General features: G+C 36.0%; 1 protein-coding gene across 8 annotated transcripts in view; it reads left to right on the top strand.

Moving 5' to 3' along the window:
• Positions 1-18,136, top strand: part of JAK2 (Janus kinase 2) — an 89,947-nt gene that overhangs the window by 37,272 nt on the left and 34,539 nt on the right. For 6 of the 8 annotated variants that reach the window (XM_030968264.1, XM_030968259.1, XM_030968260.1 and 3 more), the window contains 6 exons: positions 6,873-7,123; positions 13,135-13,258; positions 13,997-14,114; positions 14,520-14,665; positions 15,828-16,149; positions 17,905-18,024. In XM_030968264.1, coding sequence (XP_030824124.1) covers positions 6,904-7,123; positions 13,135-13,258; positions 13,997-14,114; positions 14,520-14,665; positions 15,828-16,149; positions 17,905-18,024 — 1,050 coding nt within the window. In that variant the 5' untranslated portion in view covers positions 6,873-6,903. Of the gene's footprint in view, positions 1-2,328; positions 2,671-6,872; positions 7,124-13,134; positions 13,259-13,996; positions 14,115-14,519; positions 14,666-15,827; positions 16,150-17,904; positions 18,025-18,136 lie in introns of those variants that run through there. The other 2 variants (XM_030968261.1, XM_030968263.1) reach the window with 2 other exon arrangements.

Below are 18,136 nucleotides of genomic sequence, written 5' to 3'. Positions count from 1 at the left end.
CCAACTGTGTCACCTTAGCATTTTTAGATAAGGATACTTTACCAGATCTGCCACATCTCCACCTCATTATCAGCATGTTAAACTTTGGTGTTGATGAGTCAAGCTGGTTTTAGCATAATCCAACACTGAAAGCAGCATGACACCCTCTTTAGTTCACTGCAGATAGCTTTGCAAAATAGAGCATTGTTCAAATTGGTTCATCCCATTCCAGGCAGAGCATCCTGCTGTACCCCCTACCCACCATTACTTGGGAAGGCTTTCATTATTGATGTTCATTCGAATTCCTTGAAAGAAAGATGTGTATATAAGCGGATGGACAGTGTGTGCATTGCTGTCATCTTTGGTTTACTGGCAATAAACATACTGAGTTGTTGGGAGACAGCTTATGTCTTCAAGGCCTTGCTTGTCAATAGAAAATACTATTTAATCTTTCTTCTTTCACTAGTAAACTGAGCAGTTGGTGACACAGGCACAAACATTAATTGCATTTATAGTGGTTCTGAAGACTTGTTGAAATAACAAATGCTGTATTGTACTCTTGTAGACAGTGGCAAATCAGAGATGTTGGAGTAATTTATTTTGGCTGAGATTCATTAGTCTCTTAAGTTCATTTTGGAATTGGGCATTTACATCCTTGCAGCTACCAGAAATGTAAGATGGTGTAGACTTGAACAAATAGAGGGAAGGAGGAAATAGGGGAGCTAGGTCACTGACAAGATGGTGCACTGTGAGATTGGTGCAGCAGCTCTGCTTCTAAAGGAGTAATTTGTGTTAGATGAGACTTCGTCTGAAAGTATGTGAACTGAATAGTTTTATAAGGCCTTAATACAGATCCTGTAGATGGGGTGAGGGAGAAAGAGAGAAAGATGTCACATGAACCTGTTGAGCTTGGAGTTTTTAATCTCTGACTTTCCATGCTTCTTGTTCACAGCTGTAAGCTGCTCCTTTGTAAACAAGCAATTATTTTTGTTCGTCATGTGAAGAATAGATTTTCTATTAGGCTGCTTCATTGATTTTTTTGCCTGTGAAGCACAAGCTACAGTATTATTGAAGGTATTCAAAATCCTTATTCTGCTGGATTTGTGGAAAAACAACATAGTTAAACATAGATAAATCTTCATGCAGTTTAGTTGAATTCAGGAGCCTGACTAAGACTTACAAATGCTAGTCAGTTCTGAGCATTAACAGTACTTTTAAAAGAGAAGATAAATTAGAATACCCACAAGGCCCCTTGATGTGAAACCTGCATGAACAGGTGGTTGTTCTCTGCTTTGTTTGAAGGTCATGCTCTCAGATCAGTGTGCATGGAATGTGTGCTCAGTAGGTCAGAGATAGACATCTCTCCTCCAGACAACCCTTCCTCTCTCCTTCCAGCATTTCAGCACAGGTCTGGAAAAAACTTGTGCTGACTGTGCTGGCCTTCAGATCAGATCCTGGTGTGGTCTGAAGCACTTGGAGGAGGTGCATACAAAATACACAGCTGTCCAAGCAAGACAAAATTGTCTGTCTCTAAAGCTAGTATTGCAAGAAGAGAAATGCTAATCAGTGCCACCAGTCTGACTTCTGTGGGGAAAGAAGCTGAATTTACTGCTCACTGAGATGGGTTCTTTCTTGGGGAGGGAAGAAGGGAGTGTGGTATTCGTGATAGACTCAGTCAACACAGCACATGGCACTGAGGAAGCTGTGTTGAAGTCTTCACTCCGGTTCAGGGAGATATCTGTCTGAAGAGTCATCCAACATAAAATTTGAAGAGTTCTCCATTCTGAATTCTGCCCCCTTCAAACTTCCATTTTATTTCCCTCACCTTTGTTCAGTTTTAAAATCAATTTTTGGTTCTCTGTCAGGCCCTTTCTGTGTTGGGAGGGTCACAAAGGGAATATATATTTTTTCCATTGCTGCCGGAAGCTGCTGTTGTGCTTAAGCACTTTCAAATAGTTTCCTGCAACCACAGAAGTGTTGTGCAATGAGAGCAAAGGGTGGGTGTGCCCTTGCCCTTCCTGCTGCAAGACAGTTGATCTTAACTTCCACATGAATTGAAATGAGTAGTCAGTTTTCAAAGAGAATTAATTGTTGTGGCTAAAGGGATGATTATTACATGAAGTGAACATACCATGTCTCTTTTTGCGATTACTTTCCCTTTTTCATTTCTATTTTCTCCATGTAATGCCATCAGCAGTTTTTTTTTAAACTGATGCTGTATTCACAAAAAAGAAAAACATGTTGTGTGCAAAAAAACCTGGTGATAATGTTTGAAGTCAGGTATCTGGCTTCTATACCACTTTCTTGCTAGTACTGAGAAGCACTCTCAGTACCAAAAATGTGGTTTAATGTTTTTTAAATTTTATATTTTAAAAAGCCTAAATTTAAAAAGTTCTTGGCAAAGATGACAGGAATTTGGGCAAATAAGACAAGAGGGGATCACTTCATCTGTATCTAAAAGTAGATTTGATTTCTTCAATAATTATGCATTATGTATTGTTCACAGCCATTAGCATTTTTTTTTAATATTGTACTTTTAATGCAGATACATTATGTTCCACCTCTGCATGTGTGCCTGCTTTGTCTGACTTTCTGTGGATTCCTGCAGCAAGTGGATGTCTTGTGACATGCTTATTTAAAGGGCTTCATCACTCCCATGTTTAGTTCAGAGATTTCTCAAATGATAAAAAGGTAATTAACTGTTGAGGATTTATCTGTAGTGAGAGGATGCTCTCATTTTTAAACCTTTGAAATTATACATTTGAAGTGGTATGGCTAAAGACCCTGGCTCAGGAGACTTCCCTTCAAGAGCCATCTGTTGCCTCAAATGCTCCCGCCACCCTCCTCCCCAAAAAGAAACCCTGTAAGTTGAAAACCAATCTTTTGAAGGCTGTGAATGATGTATATTATTAAATTGTGAGAATTTTGTATGTCCTCCATGTCTTCTTTGAGTCATGATTTTCAATCTCATTAACCGGTTTCTTGATGGTTGACTTAAAATGACTGAATTACTGCAGCGCAATGTGGCTGGTGAAAATAATTTTCAGGTGCATTGCTGATACAAACATCAACAGAGAATTGTATGTAGACATGTTCCATTGTCAGTGCTGGTGATTGTGGTTAGAGCAATGTATAGAATGATTAATCTTACCCTTTAGAAGCCATGGCTTAAAATATTATCTGTATTAGGAACATAAAATAATTCTATTGAATCAAATAATCTGTTCATCAGTACCAGAATCACATCTCTTAAAGCTAGTAGTTGTCATCTCCAAAACATCATCCTTACCTCAGACTTTGTTACCTATTCCTATTTATTACTTGGATAATTGGTTCGGCCATTTTTTTCATTGAGCCTTCATTATGTCAGACATCCACTCTAAGATGTGTGTGGACTTGGTATAGGGGGTTTTGTTGTTCAAACAAATACCTTTGTGGTACCCAGTAACTTATCTACAAAAGTGTCTTTCTGAATATGTTAAATCCTTTCATATAACGGTGAGAATTATTTACATTCTTTACAAAAACACAGAAATTATTTTGAATTACAATATGAACAAATCTATATACTCCAGAAAATTATACTGAGTGAGTTCTGTGAACAGGTATGCTATTGTCTCCCAGTATATTTAGTCTCAAAATACTTAGCTCCATCAGAAGAATAGGTCATATTTTAAATATACTAGATCAACAGCAGTTAATTTTTTTGCCATGTTTAGTGTTTCTGTTGTGCTAATATAGTGGTCTCTGAATGGACCAAAGCAGGGAAGACTAAGTGTGTCAAATTTGAGACTTGTCTGATAAGAAAAACAGGTGAAAGGAGTTTTGTTTAGTTTTCGCCAGCGAGTGGTGACCTTGTCTTTCAGTTACTTTGCACGTGAGACTCTGCCCATATAACTGCTTATACTTATGTATAAGGCAGAGGCCCAGAAAACGTGTTTTCTATTTTCAGTGAAGAAAATAATGTAGGACTATTTCTTGGTTTCACCTGCTTTGTCTACACTTTAACATAAAAGACAAACTGAAAGTTATTTAATTTGAAGTGATGACACAATTTTACAAATAGTATCTCTTGAGATTTTTTTCACATTGTCACATGGAACCTTTGAAATTAGCGCAACAAATAGAACAGAGTAGAGTATTTACTTTGCATTTTTTACTGCATTTTATTGCTATTTCACATTCTTAGGTGTGATTAAGCAAGGTTCCCTTCTTGGTTTATCAATTTTTTTAATATAGAAACAAAGGAGGAACGATGGGAGTTTTTTGAAAGGACAAATATGTTGTAAATACACAGACTTTATGAAGGAAAGGCGGCACAAGCATGTGTGTTTACTACACTTCTGAAACTGGACAAGTTTTCAGTTAGGTTGACAAATTACATTTCGATTCAGTTTTATATAGACATAAAGCTGAGTGACCAAGATGAAAAATCTGTCCGTTCAGGTTAATGTTTGAATAAACAGAGGGTTAATTTTGGAGTATTTTGGGAAAACTACTGTAGTAATTAAAGATGTAGTAATTAAAGATGGCCCCCTGTGGTATTAAAGCTGTGAGTGTTTTATAAAAGCAAGTTGTAGAGCACAAATATTATGTCTTGCATAATGTTGACAAAGGTAGTGAGAAATCTTTTAAATATAATGTTTATAGTCATGTGGTGGTTTTTTTCTTCTAAAAAACAATTATTCCTTGTTGAGTGAGGAGGTATGCTTTTTTTCCTTAGTTAGACATGTACTTGTTACCTGCCCTACCTTTGGAGCTAAAAGTACATATCTTTTCAGTTAAAAGTGGCTGGCTTTGTAAATGAGGCACAGGAAATCTGTGTATCCCCTACATAAGGGCCTAAGTAATCTAGTGAATGACATCTGCGTCTAGACATTTATATTTATATATCTATAATACCCTGGTTCTTTGTGTTGCTTAGTTTGGGAAGTAAAAGGATGCACTTTTCACTTGGTGATGATATCTTTTTTCTTTTCTCTTTCCCCCAGAATTAGTGTAATGGTAACACAGTCTTATCCTCTTATTTATGTAATTGAATATTTTTGTCATCTCAAAACTCATTAAGTTCATGTTTTCCTTATTTAAGATGTTCAGCCTTTTTTTCCTGCTGATATAACTGTTGTGGTTTCCATAGCACACATCATCTTTAGCCCACATTAATTAATATTCATACACTCATCCTTTCTTAGATAATTCTAGTTAGGAACAGAAAATTTAAAAAAATACCCCAGGACATGTTCCAAACAGCTCTTTGCTGATAAAGCAACGTAGTTCAATACAAACAAAAGCTATTGAAATAATGCATTAAGAATATAACACCCATATGCCTATGCAGAACAATAAACATATTTTTAACATAGGCATTTACATTTTCAAGTACAATATATTTATTAACCATTCAATATCTTAAGCAGCAACATGCAGACCCTTAGTGAGTTTGGGAATGACGCCAAGTTGACTAGTGCAGCTGAAGGGACTGAGGGAAGGAACACCAATCCAGAGGCCCCTTGGCAGACCTGAGAAGTGATTCCATGGGAAACTCATGAAGTTCAACAACGCCAAGTGCACCTGGTCTAGCATTTAGTTTAGTGCAATCTCCAGGATCAGTACAGGCTGGAGGATGAATGGATTTGAGAGCAGCTCTGTGGATGAGGGCTTGGGGATCCTGGTAGATAAAAACTGAGGTGTGAACTGGCAATGTGCGCTGGCACCCCAGAAAACCAATTTCACCATATTCAAAGAAGCATTGCCAGTAGGTCAAGGGGCGTGATTCTCCTCCTCTGTGTTTTGCACTGCACTTGGAGTCCTGTGTCCAGCTCTGGGGCCCCTAGCACAGGGAACATTTGGAGTGAGTCCGGAGAAGGGCCACAAAAACAATCAGAGGGCTGGAGTGCCTCTTCCATGAGGAAGGACTGAGACAGTTAGGGTTGTTCAGCTCAAAGAGAAAGAGACGTCAGGGCAACATTATTGTGGCCCAAACCATACTGATTCTAAAAAATCAAATATTTTTAATTGTCTTGTTTGAACCTATTCTGCATTTTCAGAATAAGAAATGCAGAATTCCAGGTGGTAGCTACTTGGAATAACTTCTAATAAAAAGCAAGCTTTTTGACTGCTATCTAAGCTTTTGTCTTAAAGCTTAGATAGGGATTATACCAATTAAAATTATGATGCAGTCAAAGAGAAGCAAAGATATTCTTCAACTGGCTTTTGGAATATGCTGTCTAATCTCACATTTTTAAACTTTTTTTTTTCATTATCAGGTATGTCTGTGGTTATTTATTATATTATTAGTCTTCTTTGATTACATTTATCAGATAGGACTGTTATTTTAATGGCAGATTAAATTTTTTTTTTCTGAAAGAAGGTGGTCTTGGAAGATCTCCCATTCCTAGGTGTAAACCATGTCTGTTAGATTCTCATCTCAGCACTTTTTTGAAGCGTCTGTTTACAAGGAAAACTCAGCTACAAGGTGCTATTTCTATCCTTCTCTTCATCAGTGCTAGTTTTTTTTTTTTGTCTTTTAAGTTTAAATTGGGAGTAAAATTAGTTGTACAGATCTCATTAAAACAATTCTTTTGGCTTTTGGGTTTAATTAGCATGTTGCAGGTGAGCACATGCTGTTTAAAATCCAGTGAAAAGTGATAATCCTCTGTCTGGACTCCCAGTTTATATTTTGTTTTTTTCCTCTAATACTGTCAGTTACTTTTCCTCTAGGGCTATGTAGTAAATTGAAGAGAAACTTAGCTTTTTGTAAACCACCTAAGCTACTTGCTTGTCTTCAAATTCTAATGATTTTTCAGTGTCAGAACAGTACTGTCACTGAATATGAATATTACAAATAAAACCAAGTACAGCTAGTCAAGAAGTATTTCTTACATTTCTTTCAGGCAGATGCTCTGAACAGAACCAGAACAAACTATGGCTTGTCTTACAATGACAAATATGGAAAGTACAGCAACTTCTACTGTCCACCAGAATGGTGGTGTCCGTGGAAATAGCAGTGCACCCAAGCAGACAGAACCATTGCTTCAAGTGTACCTTTATCATTGTCCTGGGAAGACAGAAGGAGATTACCTTCAATTTTCAGCTGGAGAATATGTTGCAGAAGAGATTTGTGCTGTTGCCTGTAAAGCTTGTGGTAAGTATATACCTAACAGTTTATCTCATGAAGCTGTGAAATCCAGCTTCCTACAAGAAAGTTTTCAGCAATCCAAGGCTCATCAAAATGGTGGCATTTAGACTGAAGTGCTAATTTCTCTGTTCTTTCAGATGTAGTTAGCAGGAGACTGTAAAACTGTTCCCATTAGAATAGTTGTGAAGCTGAATTGGGTGACTGCCATGTTTTTTCAAATAATTTGAGGGTATACCATCCTGTAACTGAAAGTCTTCTTTCATTGAGCTAAGACCCAGTTTGAATAGTTAAATCATAGCAGGAGCTGCAAATAGCATGAATTACTTCCTGATGCAGCCCTGCAAAACAGTTTGGTCCTGGAAGTTACATGCATATGTTGTATATTATACATGCTTAATCACTTTGCAGAAGGAAACTGTTCTGTTAGATATAACATGAATGTTTGTGTGTGTGGTTGATACTCTTTGTAATGGTTTAGGAAATAAAGTGTGTAAATAACAGGGCGGTATATTATAAATAAATAATACATTGATATCTAAGAATGCCTTTGAATTGTTGCATTTACCTAGAGTCTAACATACACCAGGGCTGAAATCTGTAGTAAAATAATTCAAATATGCATTTTGTGCAAACATCTTTCTTTGCAAAAGTACATTGAATTTTTTAATAAAACAAATTCATTCCTATAATCTCTGGGTATGAAAGTGATCATCTTTTTGTTTTTTTCTCTTTCTTAGCAACCATTTATGCTTAAATCATGAGGCATTGCTTCTTACTGTTTATTATTCTTTTTTTTTTCTGAGAGGATTTTTTTGGTTGCACAGCAGGACATATGACTCCATACGGTCATGTAATGTTTGTTTGCAAGACTCATCTTTCAGGAGCAAGCTGTGAGTCAGAATACTTGGTTAAGAAGGGAGTGATTTGGGTAGTAAGCAAGACTGAGATATAACAAATTTGGTAATTGTTAATGAATTTTGTGATCTGAACAACTGATAGATCTTTTGATAGCAGAGCTGATTATATCCAAGTATGACTGCTGTGGGAGGCAAAGCAGGACTGGATCTAGGCAAACATCAGCAGTCAGAGAGTCTTGTCACGTATCTTTTAAACAGTTCAAACAATTTAAAATTTTCCAGTCACTGCTAACTTGACTTTAGATCCGTCATATCTGGTATGTATTGGCTATAAAAATATTAGTCTGTCTAAATATTTTTCTGCCAGTTTGACATGCATGCAAAAGCTTGGCCTTTTTTTTTAAACTTTATTTAAAAACAGTTTTCTGGTTTGGGAAAATATAATAAATATAAACATTTTTGTGGATTTGTATTTTTATAAGGAAAACTGTACATAAAAGTGACTATCACATTGTCCAAGCAGAAATACAAAAATAAAGAAGGTGTCTTGAAATTAAATTTAAAGTGATGAGTTAGTCATGGTTCAGTTCTTGCATGTTAGCTAATTAATTGCCAAGTAAAAGATTAGAAATGTCACACCAAATTGAAGAAAAGGTATTATTCTTAGCCTGAGGGGGAGAGTGGTATTAGAGGAACTAACTGATGATAGAAATGAAATATATTAGAGAAATTTTTCTAGAAGTTGCAGAATCTTTGTGTTAGGTGTATCTTAATTTAATTCTCACCCATCTGAATTGCAAATTTGCAATTTGCAATTTGTCAAAATTTCCATGGTACAACCTTGAAAAATGCTGGTCTCTCTTGGAAAACCATAAAATGGCAGAGAGTTTTTAATGATAAGTGAGTAAAAACACTGTTTCAAAGCATTTAATGTGGCAAATGGTGGCAGTGTTTGCTGTCAATGAAATGTTTTCAAGGGAGAGAGTGCATTGAATAATGTTATGATCTGTGATCTTTGCTTCTATGCTTGAGAAGAGATTCCGTGCTGTTAACAAGGGAATTCTATGCATGCTGAATTTCCAGAATTGACATGACTCAGTGTTCACACAGCTGGGAGTTGTCGTTGAGTGTAACCGTTCACTGAGGGTTGGTGGGGTTTTTTTTGTTTGATGGTTTTGTTTGGTTTTGTTTTTTTCCTTTTTTTGTGTGTATGTGTGTGTGAGTGTGTGTGTGTGTTTGCTTGTTATTGTGAGGTCGTGTTGTTGTTTGGTTTTTCTTTGTTTGTCTTCCTTTAGGTGATTGCCTTTCCTGAAAATTCATCTGGAACATGCAGCCCCCCTGCTCTCCCCCACTAGCTGGGGAATGAATTCATCAGAACTCTGAGCAATTCTGTTTTTCCAGGAAAAGAAATAGAAGCTTTGATTGACTATTCAGAAACCATTTTGTTGACAGGATAGTGACATTGAATGTGATGTTTAGGGTTTGGTAAGCCTCCAGTTTGTATGAATGATAATGCAAGATACTATTTTTATGTCAGAAAAGGCAAGCAAATTTCCATCTGGTATATGCAGGGCTATATAATTTTTAAATTATTTACTTCCAACTGTATGAGAACTAACGTATGTATTAGACTTTTTATATAGAAAATTTGAGATTTTTATTAATCATTCAACTAATTGCTTTCATCTTTTTATATCTAATAACTTACATGCTTGAGTTGAGAGTTTCATACAACAGTATTTCTAATGCAGACTCTGCATGACTTTAACATTTCATAGTGGTGTCATGGCTTGTTGTGATTTACACTTCCCTTTTTTAATTTTTTCTTAGAAGAGGGACATTAGCTTATGAAAATATACTGTATGGGAGAAAGGGTTCCTGATGCCAATAAAGGAGGAAATACAGAAAAACTGTGTTTTCTTAGCTGCTTCAGGATAAATGAAGTAATGAGACTTGTCTGGATGTGAAGCTCTAAAATCATAATGAGGAAAAGAAGACTCTACTTTTTTTTAGGTTTGAAACAGAAGTTTGAAGTATAAACTTATGCTGTGTTGTAGTCTTTTGTAATGTTACTTGACTGTAGTATATACTATATAGTATGAATATATACTATATAGTATGAATATACTATATGTTTATATAAATATATATACTCATTTCTTTAGCCTTATGCAATAAATAAATAAATTTTAAAGAGATCTTGTCATTGCAATATTCCAGAAAATTTACTTGATAGCCCTTGCTGGAGAAACAAAGCAGTGAAAATTCTGATTAATTACGTCTGAGTCACTATCCTCTCTCCTAATCCCGCACAGATTGAGCTGATAGCATGGTTAATGCAGTGCAAAAATCCAGGGGAGGCTTTTCAGTACCTGTTGTGAATGGCTCTTATGATTTTACTTACCTTCACTTACATTTATATTTCTCCTAAGTTTTTGCTATTGTTGACATATCTAGGCTTCAGCAGAAGACTTTTATTCCCCACTCCAGTTTTTAGACTTTCATTGTTTCTAGAGAAAATGTTTGAATACTGCAGTTATCTTCACTTTAAAAGACCCTGCGGTTAATAGTGGTGGTAAGAATTACATGAAAAGAGAAGTTTCTGTTCTCTGCTTTTGTCAGATTTTTGTGGACAATTTTCCAGACTCTATTTAATAAAGGGATTTGCTCTATTTTATAATTGTTGAGCAATTGTTGAGCAAAGTGAATTAATAGTTCTAAAGGGAAAGGGATAAAAAGTGAAACTCCTTTTCTTGAAAAATATGCATGATCTCTGTGTCATTAAATACTGCCAGTGAATGGTGCAAGTTACCATTCAGAACTATAAATGCCAAAATATGAGGGATGGAAGAGTGAACAGTTTACTTTTCATACAAAGGAAGACAGTGGCAGGGGGAGGGCTTAATATAAGTACTTCTGATTTGTAGGGGGAGTACCATGGTCATGTCTTGGTTAAAGTTTCAGAATGACAATGGTAGGATCTTGAAATCCGTGTGGGGTTTTTCGAGGTGTGAGGTGGCATGGTGATTGTGGTGTCTGTAATGTATTTGGTCAAATACAGCAGCTTAGCGTTTGAATTTAAGAATATGGTTTTGAAATGTTGTTCAGTAAGTGTAGACGGGATGGTTAGTAGTTTGGGTAAATGTATTAGCTAGGTCTCACTAGCTATATAGTAAATATTCAGCATTGCCCTGAATGGTGTTTAGCATCTAGCAATAGTCATGAAACAGGCTAGTGATTCTCACGTACATTACACTGTAATTGATCTGAAATTGTTTGGGATACATACACCACACAGACATAAAACTGCTAAGTTGGTAACTGCTAAGTTACTGCTTTATGGACAGCTGACATGTAGTACAGTATAATCTGTCCCACTTTACACATGAAACGAGAACCATGTTTAGTTGTACGGGGTAGGTTTCTTTTTAACTCCATTAAAAAATCGTCAAAACTTGGATGGATCAAATATGTCAAAGATGTATGCACAACATCAAATGTTGCATAAATTTGCAACATTTAGGATTACAGCCTATTTTTCAGTTACTTATCCCTTCAGTATTATTCCTGTAGGGGATTGGTTTCATTTTGGTTTCCCTTTCATTGCCTTATATAATGCTTTCCATTTCCCTAGTTTCCTGTAAGTCTGTGACTCCTTTTCTTAGAAAATCATATGTTAACACCTGCAGCTCTGGTATGTTTTTGTAGAACTTTGGTTTAAGAAAGTGTCAGATTATTAGCCTACAGATTTCAGCAGTTTAACCTTCACAAATATGCAATAGAACTCTAGTTCTTAGCCCACTTTCTAAACCCCTATAGAAGCAAACCCTTTTGTATCAAATTTAATAAGCTAGTTGCTGTTTAAGACTGAAATATGTTTTATTCCAAAGGGTTATGTGGTTTTATATGTGGAATCGGTTGGTTGTTTCTTCTGATTGTCTTACATGCTGTCTAGATGTGATGAAAGAAATGTGGGGTCTGCCCCTTTCAGTAGTTACCTACATGTGGTTCAGAACAGAAAAAGAAATAAAGGATTTTTTATTTCTCCTGGCTTCTTGTGAGAATTTCAATTCCTTCATTCTAAGTCTTTGAGCAGGGGTGTTGGTATTTTGCCTTTTCCCAGAATTCTTTTGTCTCATAATGTCATTTTAAGTTACTTTTATTGTCTTTACCTGTTTGTTTTTCCTTCTTTTTTTTGCCTTATTACCCCAAAGTATATTGTTGTAATGTAAAGTTTTCTTTAGATATGACCTGCACTAACTTTGACATTGTAATTTTTCATCCTACTCTCTGGCTTTTTGACCTGTGTCTCTTTCTGTCTTCAGAATATGTATGTCAATACCTGCAGTTCATCATTTTGTGCTGTCAGTTTTCAGAAAGTTAACCTGTCTTCCAGGTCTAACACTGGCATCACAGGGATGCATAACACTGCAGCACAGTACAACCCTCTGTCGTAGGCTGTATTTCAGCAGGGAGCATTAAAGTCAAATTAAAATTTTGGTGCTCCTGAAGAGTTGATGCTCAACTGATTTTTTTAGTTTCTGATTAAGTAGGATTGCTTGTTACCCTTAGCATAAATCAAAGTTGTTGAGGGAAAAGAATATTTTCCAATTCTGTTTTATTTTAACAGTATGTGTTTGGGTTTGTTGTAAACTGAGTTACTAAAATGGAAATGGTTAGTGGTTGTCCTAGTCATTACAATTTTCTTTGTATTGCTTTACTTCTAATTTTTAATCAGACTAAAATCTTAAAATCAATGCTTAGTTGTAAAATCAATGCTCAAATCAAATGATCTGATTTTGGAAAGGCGGGAAAAAAATCTACTGTTGTAAGCTGTTTCTAAACTGGGAGGCTAAAAGACATTTTATTAAATGCCATACAGAGAAAATGAGAAAATCTTGTTATCTAACAGTGGATATGGGACAACAGGTGAACAGAGTCTTCAGTCAGAGAGCATAAAGGAAGAATGAAAAATTTAACCGGCAAAGCAGCCTGCAGGTTATGGGATTGTGATTGCAGCGTTGTTGGCAGTACTGATGATACCTGTTGCCCATAGTAGCAGAGCACTGTGGCAATCTGCTGCTTTTAACTAACAGTATTTTTAAAATATTTTGTGAAAACTGTTTCCTGCTGATGTTTGCTTCTCTGCTCCTCATGTAGGTATCATGCCAGTGTATCATAACATGTTTGCACTCATGAGTGAAACAGACAGAATGTGGTATCCCCCAAATCACATCTTCCATGTGGATGAAACAACCAGGCTCATCCTAATTTACCGGATAAGGTAATCTAAATAAAATGTTGTACACTTTTGAACTGTAGTTTCTTAGAAGTTATGGACAGATTGCTGGCTTTTTCTGGAAAACAGGGAGCGAAAAGAATCAAAAATATTGGAGTGATTTGAATTATGTACTTTATTAATTTTCTCTATCTAATATGTTTACCAGTGTCAGATTGAAGAAACAAACAATAAAAACGTATTAGAAGTAAAAAGCTTTCTTAATAATGATACATCTCATCTCCTCTGTGCTTGCCTGTTTGAAATAAGTAGTAGTTTCTGAAATGCAGGGTAATTGTTCTGCATAGTCAGACATGTTTCTGCAATACAACAGTTTTTCCCTAACCTTGTAATTGAATGTGGACGACTCAAACTGTAGTCACACTTTTCCTTTTGTAAATTGCTTAATTTATTTACATTATATAATTTGGCCCAAGTGTTTTTTTTTGGGAACTGTTTCAAAGGAAACTGGAAAGCACTAATAAAATTCTCTGTATTCTGATTAGTGGAAATAACTTAGCAAAGGTTCTCATTCCTCTCAATACAGTTTATCACCTTGCTTGAATACTATAGTACTTTAAAACATCAAGATCTGGATTCTGAAGTCTTCATTGAGTAACTGGGGTTTCATAGTGGTCCTCCAGATCAGCAGCACTAGTTACATGTATTTGAGAGCAGTAATGTCTGATGCTGGTAACCAAAATATCTGTTTATTAACATTTGCTTGAATTTATTTCCTACCAGGTTTTATTTTCCCCACTGGTATTGCAGTGGCAGCAACAGAGCATACCGGTACGGCGTTCTTCGTGGTGCAGAAAGCCCCGTCCTTGACGATCTTGTTATGTCTTACCTATTCGCACAGGTATGCTTTGCTCTCCTGTTTTTAAATGCAGATTGGTGAGGGTTATTAGCATCTATTCCCTTTCCATCTTCTCCTAGTAACTCTGTAGGCTCTTGAAAGCCTGAAGCCCTCTCAAGCTGGAAATTAAATTCCATGCCCTATTGTGTATTTGGAGAGATGAAGTTCAAAACAGTGCTTCTAAGCATGATAGCAGCTGGTATTCCTTATGAATAAGTACATCTTTCTGCGGATGAAGTAGGTCATTCAGTCTTTAAAGAACCAAGCCAATAAAACCCCCTAAACAAACCAAATATAAACAATCAAGCAACACAACCACAGCTCCCCCCAACAACTGCACCCCAAACCTCTATTCTTGTTAAGCAGCAGTGCACCAGGTTTCATTTGCTTTCTTGCATTCTTTCTCAGTGGCGAGCTGATTTTTTGGATGGATGGGTACAGATGCCTGTTACTCACGAAACACAAGAAGAATGCCTTGGAATGGCTGTTCTGGATATGATGAGAGTGGCCAAAGAAAAGGACCAAACCCCAATGGCTATTTACAATTCAGTCAGGTGATTCTGTAATTTGTAACTGTTTCACATCTATCTCATGCCTAAACATTGTATTTTTGCACGTTAGTGTCTAGGAGAAGGTGTTCACCTGTTGGCAGCGGATGTGTTGATGTAAAATAGTTACATAATTTTACCTATATAAACTAGACATTAATAAAAAATTTGTGTCATGATGACCATAAATGATTTGGAGACATGGATTTGACTCTCTTGATGAAAGGTAAGCCAGCAGCTTCTTGTGTGAGGAAAATATGTAAGCAGTAATTTTAGATGAGACACCTTCTGGATGTCATCAGATCCAAGCCCCTGTTCCTGTCAGGGTCGAATTCAAAGTTAGATGAAGGGACTCAGGACCTCATCCAGTCAAGTTCTGAAAATGTCCAGATATGGAGATTCCCCTGTAACTCCTTTGTCCTCTGCATGACCACGGTCATTGTGAAAGATTTTCTCTGTACCTAATCAGTCTCCTCTGTGATACTGATAATCCTCTCTTGTCCTTTCATATTTATAGATGACAATTAGTAGAATACCATACTTGAGCCTACTTTTCTCCAAGCTGAACAAATCAAGCTCCCATATGCTTCTTCTCTCATGTCATGTGCTCCAGGCTCTTAACCATCTTGGGCAGATCTCTGCTAAACTTTCTTGAGTTTATCAGCTCACTTGGGTGTATCAATCATATCAGTTTCTACTCCAGCTGAGTCCCTGACATAGAACTTCAGTGACAACCAACCACAGTTTTTATTCTACCACCTGTATTTTCAGCCAGGAAATCTGTCCTTTATCCATGTGGTTGCCATGCAGTATCCTCTTTACAATTTCTACACCAAACAGAGCAATTTTGTAACTTCTGCTGCCTTACCTTAGAACTTCACTAATGAAGGAACAGACATCTTTGAATTACGGAAAATGCATCATGTAGTTTATGTTGCAATTGAATGAAGGAAAAAATGGAAAATGGAAAAAGACAGGGGGCTCTATTTGAAAGAACATACTACAGATCTAAGAAAGGATTTTTGTTGTCCTACAGTTGTAAAACTAACAGTACATTTAGAGGAAAAGGTGTTTTCAATGTTGACTTGTTTAGCACAGAACTAATTATCTTTGCTGGATTTAATGGATAAAATTAGTAGTTTTTTTTTGTCTGGTTATGTATTCACAGCTACAAAATGTTTTTACCTAAGTGTGTGCGAGCAAAAATCCAAGACTACCACATTTTGACACGAAAAAGAATAAGGTACAGGTTCCGCAAATTTATACAACAGTTTGGCCAATGCAAAGCTACTGCCAGAAACTTGAAACTTAAGTATCTCATAAATCTGGAAACCCTTCAGCCTGCCTTCTATTCAGAGGTTTTTGAAGTAAAAGAACCTGGTGGAGGTCCTTCTGGAGAGGAAAGTTTTGCAACCGTTGTAATAACTGGAAATGGTGGAATTCAATGTTCAAGGGGAAAACTTAAAGACTGTGAGACACTTGGAGAGCAGGTAATTTTAAAAAATTATTTTAATAACTTGTTATAGAACAGAGTATTAAACTTGTTTTAGAAGTTCTGATTTACCTAAAGCAAAGTTGGTAGGCAAATTTTGCTTCACAATGGCATATAAAAAATGTGAAAATGTAATGACCATGCCCCCAGGTGTAGATAAAATGCAGAAATTCCCCAAATCTTCTTTGAAAGCAGTGGTCTAAGGACTCCAAACAAGAGGCAGATTTTCCTATACCTCTTTCCTGCTGCAGTTAGACTCCTACCAGTGTCTCAATTAGTGAATTTAAAATGACATCTGTGTGATTATGGAGTCCCTATGGTCTTTCTTCAGGAATTAGGTGCTTAGTGGTTCCTATAAGTGCTAGTAATCACATACTGCTGCATTTTTATTTATTAGTATTGTTTTGTGTGTGTGTGTGAGAGATTTCCCATCGTGACTGTTCATTATGTTGAGTTTACCAAAACCGGATAGAAACTCAAAACAGTGTACATTGAGAGTGTGGGAGTTATGCAAAGTAAAGGCAAACTGGAGTATGTGTGTTTTTTTCAAAATAATTGCATTGGTTTGGTAATTTTGATTTGTAATATGTAGCAGACAAGACCAAAGTACAAAAAGTTGTATTTCTATAGTGTGCTGTAATAATTTGTAAAAAATGCTATATGCGAGTGGTTTTTTTCAATACTTAGCAAAAAGTAAATCTGATTACATACCCATATTTTTTGAAGTGTGGTGTTCTTGAAATATTTGTAGATTGACAATTACTTCATTAATAGTTGCTATGTATCAGCCCTCTGCTTTCCCTTATTTTCCTGTAAATGCAAGTTGCTCTGACAGGAGCTGTCATAAATGTCAGATTCTGCAATTTCCAGTTTTAGGTGTACAAAGTGTATGCATACTATGCTGTTTGGGCTTGGCAACCAAGCCTTTAGTAAGCATAGTGTTTGAATGAATAATGTTTTTTATAAAGATTGCCAAATTATTTTTTCATAATTAAAAATGTTATCATCCTGTTATTGACAGACACTGCATATATTTTCACTGGTAAAGAAACTATTTATAAAGTTGGTTTTGAAAACTGGATTAATTAATATGGTTGCTTGTAAGCATGATTGTAACTTGTTTCAGTAAGCTTTACTGATGAATTGTTATTTAGATACAGAACTGAAAAATAATTTTTATTTATTTGTATGTAATGACATATGTGGAGTAGATTGTGAAGAAATTTGTTTTGCAAGTTTACATTCTCACCAACCAAATGAACAAGCAGATAGGACTGAGAGGACTACCGTACACTTTTTCTTCATCCAGCTACAGATTTGCAGCTTGTATCACTCTGAATGAAGTTATGACATTTTGTATTGTTAACAGGTTTCTAAATTTGTTTAATCAGGATGCCAATAATAAGCTCACAAAAAAAAAAACAACTTCTCAAAAAGGTAATCTAAATGTTCCACTGTTCGTAAAATACTACAGAGTGAAGAAATATCTACAATTATAAAAGCCCAAGCCCATATGTGGATATTTCTGTTCATGGTTCCTGGATCTTTGTCTGTTCTTCAATTTATGTTCCTAGTGATGATTCCATAAAGAAAAAAATCCTTTATTTGCTTGTAATGGCATGTTTAAGGTTTTATAATCCTCTTTGTTGTTAGCTTATGAGTTCGGAGTTGTAGAAGTTCCAATGCTGCAAATAGGTGAGCGTTTTTAATTGCCATTTATGTTATTACTGAAATTATATGATATTTGTTGCAGGATTTACAAACGTACTGTGATTTTCCTGATATCATTGATGTCAGCATTAAACAAGCAAGCCAAGAAGGCTCCAGTGAGAGAAGAATTGTCACCATTCACAAACAAGACAGCAAGAATCTGGTCTGTTTACTTTGGTTGCTGTTCTTTCTAATAGATACTGCTTTGAGCGAGCTGTGTGATTGTTGTATGCATAGTATTGTATAATCCATGACTACGTTAATTAAGCATGAGA

This window comes from Camarhynchus parvulus, chromosome Z (assembly GCF_901933205.1).
Source record: "Camarhynchus parvulus chromosome Z, STF_HiC, whole genome shotgun sequence".
Lineage (NCBI taxonomy): Eukaryota > Metazoa > Chordata > Aves > Passeriformes > Thraupidae > Camarhynchus > Camarhynchus parvulus.
This window is presented reverse-complemented; position numbering and strand designations above follow the sequence as displayed.